Source organism: Ascaphus truei, chromosome 9 (genome assembly GCF_040206685.1).
Source record: "Ascaphus truei isolate aAscTru1 chromosome 9, aAscTru1.hap1, whole genome shotgun sequence".
In the NCBI taxonomy this organism is placed as follows: domain Eukaryota; kingdom Metazoa; phylum Chordata; class Amphibia; order Anura; family Ascaphidae; genus Ascaphus; species Ascaphus truei.
In genome coordinates, this window is record NC_134491.1 from 41,783,873 (window position 1) to 41,793,871 (window position 9,999).

Genomic DNA, 9,999 nt, shown 5'->3' on the forward strand with positions numbered 1-9,999 from the left:
TCAGCTGGAGAATATAATATTTACAGCATGAGATGAGAAGTACCTGAGTAGATAAACAGCTCTTTCAATATCATTAAGTTCTTCGTCGACTGTCAGCCTTTCTATTTCTTCTGGTGTCTGCAAAATGCAAGAAAACAACATTCTGAACGGTCTGAAATTTGTCAGTTTAAATGATCTTATTACCCAGATGTATTTCATTCTGTGGCACTGAATATAACTGCAACATCAGATTAATGCACTGTATACCATTCTATGGTTTTGCACGTGTTAAGTAGTTTACTCTATGGCATGTATTTAATAAAGAATAAAACATTTTTAATACACCTTCACTTCTATCCTCAGTGACAGGATTATATTCATTTTATGTACCGGAAGGGTAAAAATTCAATTATAAAAAAGTAATAAATACAAAGGATTTGAAGGGGAAAAAACAAGTTACAGAACGAATCTATACAGTTGCCAATTTACAACAATCCAAATTTGCCACATGTGGGGGTTGTTAACTCTCATAATGTCATTGTACAAGACATAGTAATAGCTTCACTAATATTTGTGATCCAGAATGAGAAAATCTAGTCTGCAGCCTATATGCAGAGATGCTTGTGGTATGTGATCCAGTTCTCTAAATGAGTGACAAACATTTTAGGTGATCTGTAGATCATGGCAAATTTGTAATGAAATGAAAATTACTAGGGGTATTGTTATTCTGTCTTTCAGTGAAAATAAATCAATGTACAGTGCTTGCACCAACTGCATGAGCATCTGCTTGGGATGTGTTACTTTGAAGGGGTTGGCTGAGAGACACCATGTTATACAAATTACGGAGAAAATAAAGTTCTCCATTTTGGTCCTTCATTTTCTTCCCTTTCCTTCGGTTAAAATAAACCTCTCATGTGGCATAAAACTCTGCGGGGAAGAATCAATTCAATATTTCTTTTCCTTTTTTTAAATAAGAAAATATTTACATTTCAGGCCCCAAAATGTTAAGGGAGCCGCTGCTGTGTGGCAACTCCTTGCAGTTTGTACACGAAGGCAAAAGGGGTACAAATCTGGGGCACAAAATTGCACCAGATATCACAAATCCAGATACTTTGCATGAGATGGTTTTCCTAAAACTGAACAGAACCAGCTCTGCTGATCCCACAGCGGGTTACTGGGAGACTACAGAGGGGCCAGCGAAGGTCCAGAGACCACAATGACGTCTTATTCTTTGCATGACGTCAAACCCTTTCAGTGGTTTGCAATGCAATCCTTCCAGTTGCGAACTGAATGGTGTTAATAACAAACCATGTAATTGATTGCAACAGCAAAGTGCAGCAACCCACCCCCCTCCCCCCGAAAAAACAATGGGGGGGGGGGGGCATGCAGAGTTAAATTACGTCATTGAATCCTCTGTTACAGAAGGGAGAGTGAGGGATACCTTGAGACTCCTGCGGACCGGCCTCTCGATAATCGTCAGCTCATGCAGGTCCTCAATATACCCGAACAAGCTGCCCTGGCTGAAATCCATCCTGAAGAAGCCGGTGGGATGCATGGGAGATTCAGAGACCCTGACCGATCATAACCAGGAGGAGCAGAAATAGAGGGGGGGGAGAGGGGGTGCTGTGGGGGAGGGAGATCGGGTGCGGTGGGGGGAAGAGAGGGGGTGCGGTGGGGGGGAGAGAGGAGGTGCGGGGGGGGAGAGAGAGGGGGTGCGGGGTGGGGAGAGAGGGGGTGCGGGGTGGGGAGAGAGGGGGGGGCGGGAGAGGGGGGGCGGGGGAGGGGGTGCGGGAGAGAGGGGGTGCGGGGGGGAGAGAGGAGGTGCGGGGGGGGGGAGAGGGGGTGCGGGGGGGGGAGAGGGGGTGCGGGGGGAGAGAGAGAGAGGGTGCTGCACGGGGAGAGAGGGTGCTGCACGGGGGGAGAGAGAGGGTGCAGGGGAGAGAGGTGGCAGGGGGAGAGAGAGGGTGCAAGGGGGGGAGAGAGAGAGTGTGCAAGGGAGAGAGGGAGCCCTTCACATGGCAGGACCCAGAGATCCTGAGAGGGTGAGGGGGAGGAAGGCACAGATGAGGAGGAGGAGGCGGCGCCTTGTCAGGGAGCGCTCACAGTCCCACACGATGCCAGGGGCTACAGCCCCGATCCTGGCATCTCACCGCACTAGCGCCCGGGACACTGCTCTCAGGACACGGGGGTGCCCGGCGGATGACTCTGTCACTGTCCTTGTGTTCTCCAGGTTGCTCCTTCCCCCGGTGCATCCGATTCCTCCCGCGAGAGGTCACACCCCGAGGGGCCGGGCCCGGTGACAGGGGCACTGCCGCCCCCACACCGCAATCTATACTATTACTCAGCGGGGGGGCCGGTGTCCGGCGGGCGCCGTGTACATAACACGCGTGTTTCCTCCGAGATAGAGAGCACACGGCCGTGCCGTGATAATACGGAGCTGCGGGGAATGTCCGTGATTCAGGGGCGGCGGCGGCCTGCGCTCCCTGCACCTCAACACGTCTCCATGGCAACGCGCCGCTACCGCAGACCCCGCGGGGCAAAATTACTGCCAGTGACGTCAATATTGTGAACGCGTTCCCCCACCCCCCCCCCCCCCCCACCTGGGAGGCTGCTCATGTAATATTGGTATGTATGTGCCCACGCGTGGGGTATGTATGTGCCCACGCGCGGGGTGTGTATCATGTATGTGCTCAAGCGTGGGGTATTTATGTGCCCACGCGTGGGGTATGTATGTGCCCACGCGTGGGGTGTGTATCATGTATGTGCTCACGTGTGGGGTATGTATGTGCTGCCCACTATACATGTGTCAAAGACAAAAAAAGAAACTATTTCTATTGGATTTCTGGTGCAGATTTGCTAGAGCCTGTGTGTGTTCTCAGTGTTACTAAAGGATTTATATTATTTCTGTAACATTGTTGGGACCGAGGAGATGGGGTACCCCGAGCTGATTCATGACCCCCCGAGCTGATTCGTGACACCCGAGCTGATCCATGGCCCCCCGACCCCCCGAGCTTATTCATGCCCCCCCCCCCCCCCCCACCCCCTGAGCTGATTCATGGCCCCCGACCCCCCTGAGCTGATTCATGGCCCCCCGACCCCCTGAGCTGATTCATGGCCCCCCAACCCCCAGAGCTGATTCATGGCCCCCCAACCCCAAGAGCTGATTCATGGCCCCCCAAACCCCAGAGCTGATTCATGGCCCCCCAACCCCCTGAGCTGATTCGTGGCCCCCCAACCACCAGAGCTGATTCATGGCCCCCCAAACCCCTGAGCTGATTCATGGCCCCCCAACCCCCAGAGCTGATTCATGGCCCCCCAACCCCCTGAGCTGATTCATGGCCCCCCAACCCCCAGAGCTGATTAATGGCCTCCCAACCCCCAGAGCTGATTAATGGCCCCGACCCCCTGAGCTGATTCATGGCCCCCCGACCCCCTGAGCTGATTCATGGCCCCCCGACCTCCTGAGCTGATTCATGGCCCCCCGACCTCCTGAGCTGATTCATGGCCCCCAACCCCCAGAGCTGATTCAGTGCTCCCCGACCCCCCGAGCTGATTCAGGACCCCCGATCCCCAGAGACTCCTCGGTAACCAGCAAACAAAATGCTCTTTTTTTTATTTTATTTACAGGTTCTTTAAAAACTATAAATGTGTTTAATATTTCTTGTTTTTGTAAATTGTGAAGTTGTAACAGATGTATGTTAAAACTTGTTATATGATGTCATTCTCTCAAAAAACAATAAAAAAATTGAAACAAAAAAAAACTATAAATGTGGCCGTGAGGATCACCTATAGAAACATTTTGTTTATTTTTATTTATTTATAAAATATTTTACCAGGAAGTAATGCATTGAAAGTTACCTCTCGTTTTCACGCATGTCCTGGGCATAGAGGTATGGTGACAAGTACATGGTTATATGAAATGATCAGAGGTTATACATTATATATAAAGACATTGCATGCACAGTTAGAGATAATATATATATTATAGGCGTATGTAACAGTTACAGACCAGGTTTATTTATTTTATTTATTTATAAAATATTTTACCAGGAAGTAATACATTGAGAGTTACCTCTCGTTTTCAAGTATGTCCTGGGCATAGAGTTAAGACAAATAATACGTGGTTACAAATACAGTTACATAAGTGAGCAGGGTATACATTATATACAGGACATTGCATGCACAGTTAAAAGTGTGAGACAGCTTAAATTTTGAAAGAATTTAGACTGGCGGTGGCTGTGAGAGTCTCCGGTAGACTGTCCCAGTTTTGTGGTGCACGGTAAGGCTGAGTCCCCGCTGGCGCAGAGCTCGCAGAGTGGGTGGCGCTTGGCGCGGTTACTTGCATATATATATATATATATGCAAGTTCCGGCTCACGTGATGCGTGCACGCATGCGCGGGCACACATGCTCTGCGCTTTTGTAAATAACAATTTTAAACTTTCCCGCTTGCTCAGACAGCCCGCAATTGCGCCCCCCCCCCCTCATCCACCCACGCTCGCAAGTTTCAGGACACCTGGCGCTCATGCTCTAAGCATGAGCGCGCTCAGCGTCAGCGGGGACTCAGCCTAAGAGAAGGAGGAGTGGCCAGATACTTTGTTGAACCTTCGAACCGTGAAAAGTCTCTTGGCGTCAGATCTCAGGGGATAAGTGCTGCATGTGGTAGGGGTGAGGAGCTCGTTCAGATATAGAACCCCACAACATCTCCTGATGTTGCTGCAGCTTTTTATTTAACATCAGAGTGAGCCATGAACCCCACAGTGACCGGCGCACAAATATTTTTGCTTGGTGCCAATAATGCAGGAGCTGGGAGGGGGGGTCCCTGGAGATTAGGGGACCACAGTACCACTCCGGGAAAAGTGTATACCAAGCAGCGCTGATTGCTGGGGAGATCACCTGGCTCCAGATTATTTGGGGTTGGGTCCTTACGTGATCTGGTTTTGTAGCTCTTTTTGGTGTGGTTTAGCTCTAAGGACATGAGACATGAAAAACAGGAGTGTCTGAGCCTGCTTAATAATCCGGAGTTATGTGCCTATCTTAATACTTTGGTTGCCAGAGTACCTCTGTCAACAAAGGGGTTAATTCCCATTTAATAGATACAGCATCCAACAATTATTTAACCCTTTGGCTGCCCGAGGGTCCAGCAATGCTTTGCGCTGTTATGCTCTTTAAGGGGTTAAACCCTTTATTAGGTTTATCAACTTTCATCGATTTAAAATGATTCCCAGGTTTGAATATGCAGGTTATTTATCAGTTTACCTTTAGTTCTCACTGCTGAGAATGTAACTGATGATGGATTTGTTTCTTGCGTCAATCTCACCTTTCTGGATAGCGGTTACATTGTACAGTCCTACCTCTTTATATAATAGAGGTGTAATTTTTATGCATATGTTCATATGAACAAATAAAACATCATCTTGTCATTTTCAAGGCTGCTGCAAAAAAAAACTACATTTGCTTAATCATTGTAAGCGTTGGCTCCAGAAATACAGTCAGTGTAAATAATTGAAATATTTCCTGGACATAAATGCAATACTGCTGATAAAAGAAAGTGACGCGTAATGAACTGTGCATAATTACTTTGCATGTGTCGGTGCAAAAAGGCCGCTCAGAAGTTTAAAAGTGAAATTCTTAGGACCCAGATGAGTAAAATGTAAGGACCAAACATGGCGTTATAATGGGAACATACTCTCTTCAATAAGACTGCTGACGCTAAAAATAAGTAAGACTCAGAAAATTAGTGAGACTGTGACAATCAGTAGAAAAGTAGAGGTTTTTACAGCTCGTGTGACGGTGTGCGGGCTAAAGGAAGTGCACGGAGGGGATGGAAATAAGAGGTTGAGAAAATGCCCACTGTGGTTGCAGATAGCCAGCAAGTTACATAGTTACATATATATATAGTTACATAGTAGATGAGGTTGAAAAAAGACATAGGTCCATCAAGTTCAACCTATGCTAAATTTAGACAACAGATACTTTATCCTATATCTATACTTACTTATTGATCCAGAGGAAGGCAAACAAAAAACCCCATTAAGGGGAAAAATTAATTCCTTCCTGACTCCAAGAATTGGCAATCGGATTAATCCCTGGATCAACATCCTTCCCATATATACTTATTTGGTATATCCCTGTATACCTTTCCCATCTAAAAAGATGTCCAACCTTTTTTTGAACAAATCTATTGTATCTGCCATCACAGTCTCCATGGGTAATGAATTCCACATTTTAACTGCCCTTACTGTAAAGAACCCTTTCCTTTGTTGCTGGTGAAATTTCCTTTCCTCCAACCTTAAGGGATGTCCCGAGTCCGTTGTACTGCCCGTGGGATGAATAGTTCTTTTGAAAGATCCTTGTATTGTCCCCGAATATATTTGTATATAGTTATCATATCCCCTCTTAGACGCCTCTTTTCTAATTTAAATAAATCTAATTTAGTCTCTCCTCATAAATTAGATTGTCCATCCCCTTTATTAATTTGGTGGCTCTTCTCTGCACTCTCTATAGTTCCATAATGTCTTTTCTTAGGATTGGTGCCCAAAATTTTACTCCATATTCAAGGTGTGGTCTTACGAATGCTTTGCAAATGGGCATAATTATGTTTACTTCCCTAAGTGATGTACTCTGTTATAAACTGATTTACACGTTTGTGAGGAAAGAAAATATGGGACCACAAAGCAGTTGGATATTATTTTTGAAGGAGTGAGGGTGCAAGAAAAGAAATCTAAGGAAAGAACGGTCCAAGCAAAGTGTTGGAGAATGGATTAAGACGAAAGGAGGAGATGGATATTTGGGAAAAGACTTGGGAATTATATCCAATGTAGTTTGGGGGAGCCAAGAATGTCAGAATTAATGAATGCTGAGACAAGAAGAACGTTGGACAATGAGATTGTTTAGCAAAGCAGAGCGTGTAACGATTCAAGGAACATGCACTGTATTTGGAAGGTATCAGCATTAAGTATTGGGCAACAAATGATTGTGTGAGGTCACCAAGAGATGAGGCAGACACCTCCTGTTGGGATAGGAAGCCCAGAGGATTAGGCACGTTCTATAGTGCCGGGCGCGTGCTGCGCCGTGCGTGCGTGGAATTTTAGTTGGCTGACGTGAGTCAGCCTTTCTATACAAGGGCCGCGCACGGCAGGGAGAGGGGAGGCGACAGACAGCGGCGAAGATGAGGAAAATCATCTTTTCGGGCCGCTGCCTGCGCTCAAATGTGTATGTGTATGTGTGTATGTATTTGTGTGTCTGCACAAGTCTAATAATTTTTTTCTTTTTACTAATGTTTTTTTTTTTAATAAATAATAAATTACACATAAACACACACACACCCATATACATACACATACACACACATACATATACACATAAAGACACATAAACACACTCAACACAGTATACTCACGAAAAGCATGCGGCACGTGCACGCGCGTTCGCATAGGCACGTGCGGCCGCACGGCCGCATGCTGTATATAACAGCCTTAAGATACACAGAAGCAGTGTTCACACTGCGGGCAGGTGTTACAGAGGCCAAAGGAGTGTCTAGCACACTGATATCATTTTTGTAGCCAAATTTATAGGTGAATGAAAGAAAGATCCTTTCTTCCAAGCGAGTTACCTGTAAGGGCCGTTCTATACTGGTTGTGGCCGTGCGCGCGCGTGTGCATGCTTTTAGTTTGTATAGAATATCAGTGCTGCCAGGAGCGACAGGTACTGTGTGTGTGTATGTGTGTGTATATGTGTGTGTGTGTTAGACTTTGTCCCCGCTAACGCTAAGCTTGCTCATGCTTGGAGAGCTCTCCAAGCATGAGCGCGGGTTGTCCTTTAAAATTTTGCAACCGCTCGCAGGGGGGGAGATCAGCGCTAGCGGGGACGCAGCCTAAGTGTGTGTGTAAGTATATGTGTGTATAGATTGTGTGAGTGAAAAAATGGTGTAAATAAGATTATTTAAACAAAAAAAAAGTTGAATAAATGAAAAATGTTTTATTTGTGCACTCATTGACCCATACACACACACATCCATACAAACACACATTCACACATACATACATACACACATACACACATACACACACATACATACATACACACATACACACACATACATACATTTGAGTGCCAGTAGTGGCGCAAAATCATCCCTCCCACCGTCTTCGCCGCTGTCTGTCGGCTCCCCGCTCCCTGCCGTGCGCGCGCGCGGCCCTTGTATAGAAGGGCTGGCTGACCTCAGCCATCTATAACTGCCGCGCGCACGCACGGCGTAGCACGTGCCCGCACTATAGAACCAGCCTAACCTATAACTCTCATCTGCTGAACCACACACACAATACACACATCAAACTGTGCATGTGGCTATTCATACACATGCAGTATGTATGTATACCGTATATAAATAGAGCAATATGCAGAGCCTGGGTCGGGTTTGCGGTTTCCTTGGTGAGCTGAGCTAATAAGGCAGGTTGTATTATTGGTGCAGATAGGGATCTGCAAAGAAGAGAAACAATGTCCTACTGTGAGCGGAACGCTGTGCAGAGAGAGCCCGCCCCCGGGATAACATGTTACTGTTTCAATTAAAAATAGATGTAGATCAAATCCTTAGAAATTCTTTAAATAAACAGCATACAGCAAATGCAAATCCCACTTGTGAGCACATTGACATCTCAGATAGGTCTGCCACCCTGCCATTCCCCATTATCTCCTGGCACAGCGGTGCGCAAACTAGGGGGCGCGGGCGGTTGCAGAGGCCCCGCGCTCTTCCCGCAAGGCATTTAAATTAAATGCCGGGAGACTGTGCGACATCTCTGCAACCTCAACTTACCGGGATTCAGCCGGCTTCTGGTCACGTCGCCTTAACAACGTGGCGTGTCGTGTGATGTGCCGCGTCATCATGGAAACGCCCGTCAAATGACGCTGCTGTGTCATTTGACGCCAGGTCACTGGGGAGGGGGGGTGCGAGCTCTGGAGCCGGTACACAGGGGGGGCGAAACCAAAAAACTTTGCGCACCCCTGTCCTAGCAGACGCTGCTTTCACTGCATCAAGGGATTCTGGGTAAGGACATGCAAATGGGACTCCTCTTCCTTAATGTTATGTTTATGTCTAAAGCACTTATTCCCATGATCTGTTATTTATATTATCTGTTATTTATTCGATTACCACATGTATTACTACTGTGAAGCGCTATGTACATTAATGGCGCTATATAAATAAAGATATACAATACAATACAATACAAATGAGCACACAGTGAAACCTTTTGTTTCAAATCCATTTTAACATGGACCCCTATAAGCTTATGCCTGCCACATTACACAGCTTCTCAGCACAACCTAGGCTAAAGTGGAGACCTACTCCCAGACAGACGTGAATGTGCTCACAAGTGATATTATCATTTGCTGTATACTACACGGTGGAGGGTTTATTGTCACTTTTTTACCCACCATAACTTATTTAAGGTGTGGTTGAAACGTATCTCAGCTTCAAATTGCTACACTAGTATAACCAGCCTCACACTGATGAGACCAAAAAGGTTGAAACAGCTGTCTGGCTTCTCGACCCTTTGGCTAAGATCAAGTGTAGGGTCTGTCCTGTGAAGGACGGTCTCACGGGTATGCACTGGATCCTCTGGTCATGGCCGAGAAGGCGGATACAAAGAAGCCCGGGCTGTTTTATTCTGGTGCACCCCAGGTCCAGTCACCCTGGTGGGGTCCATGCTGCTGCACCCTCGGGTTGTGTTGGTTGAGGCGAAGCAACCTTCACTAGAGCACTTGGCACCTCCCCTGGGCTGGCTGGGGGGGAGCTTATATTTGCTGCACTGGCACCTCCCCTGGGCTGGCTGGGGGGGAGCTTATATTTGCTGCACTGGCACCTCCCCTGGGCTGGCTGGGGGGGAGCTTATATTTGCTGCACTGGCACCTCCCCTGGCCTGGCTGGGGGGGGAGCTTATATTTGCTGCACTGGCACCTCCCCTGGGCTGGCTGGGGGAGAGCTTATATTTGCTGCACTGGCACCTCCGCTGGGCTGGCT

General features: G+C 47.2%; 1 protein-coding gene across 3 annotated transcripts in view; it reads right to left on the reverse strand.

The window, feature by feature from the left end:
* PPP4R4 (protein phosphatase 4 regulatory subunit 4) overlaps positions 1 to 1,601 on the reverse strand; it is a 90,306-nt gene extending 88,705 nt beyond the window's left edge. For 2 of the 3 annotated variants that reach the window (XM_075614449.1, XM_075614447.1), the window contains exons 1-2: positions 1,421 to 1,601; positions 44 to 117 (exon numbers count right to left, since the gene is read on the reverse strand). In XM_075614449.1, coding sequence (XP_075470564.1) covers positions 44 to 117; positions 1,421 to 1,534 — 188 coding nt within the window. In that variant the 5' untranslated portion in view covers positions 1,535 to 1,601. Of the gene's footprint in view, positions 1 to 43; positions 118 to 1,420 lie in introns of those variants that run through there. The other variant, XM_075614450.1, reaches the window with a different exon arrangement.
* Between the last annotated feature and the right edge of the window lie 8,398 nt (positions 1,602 to 9,999).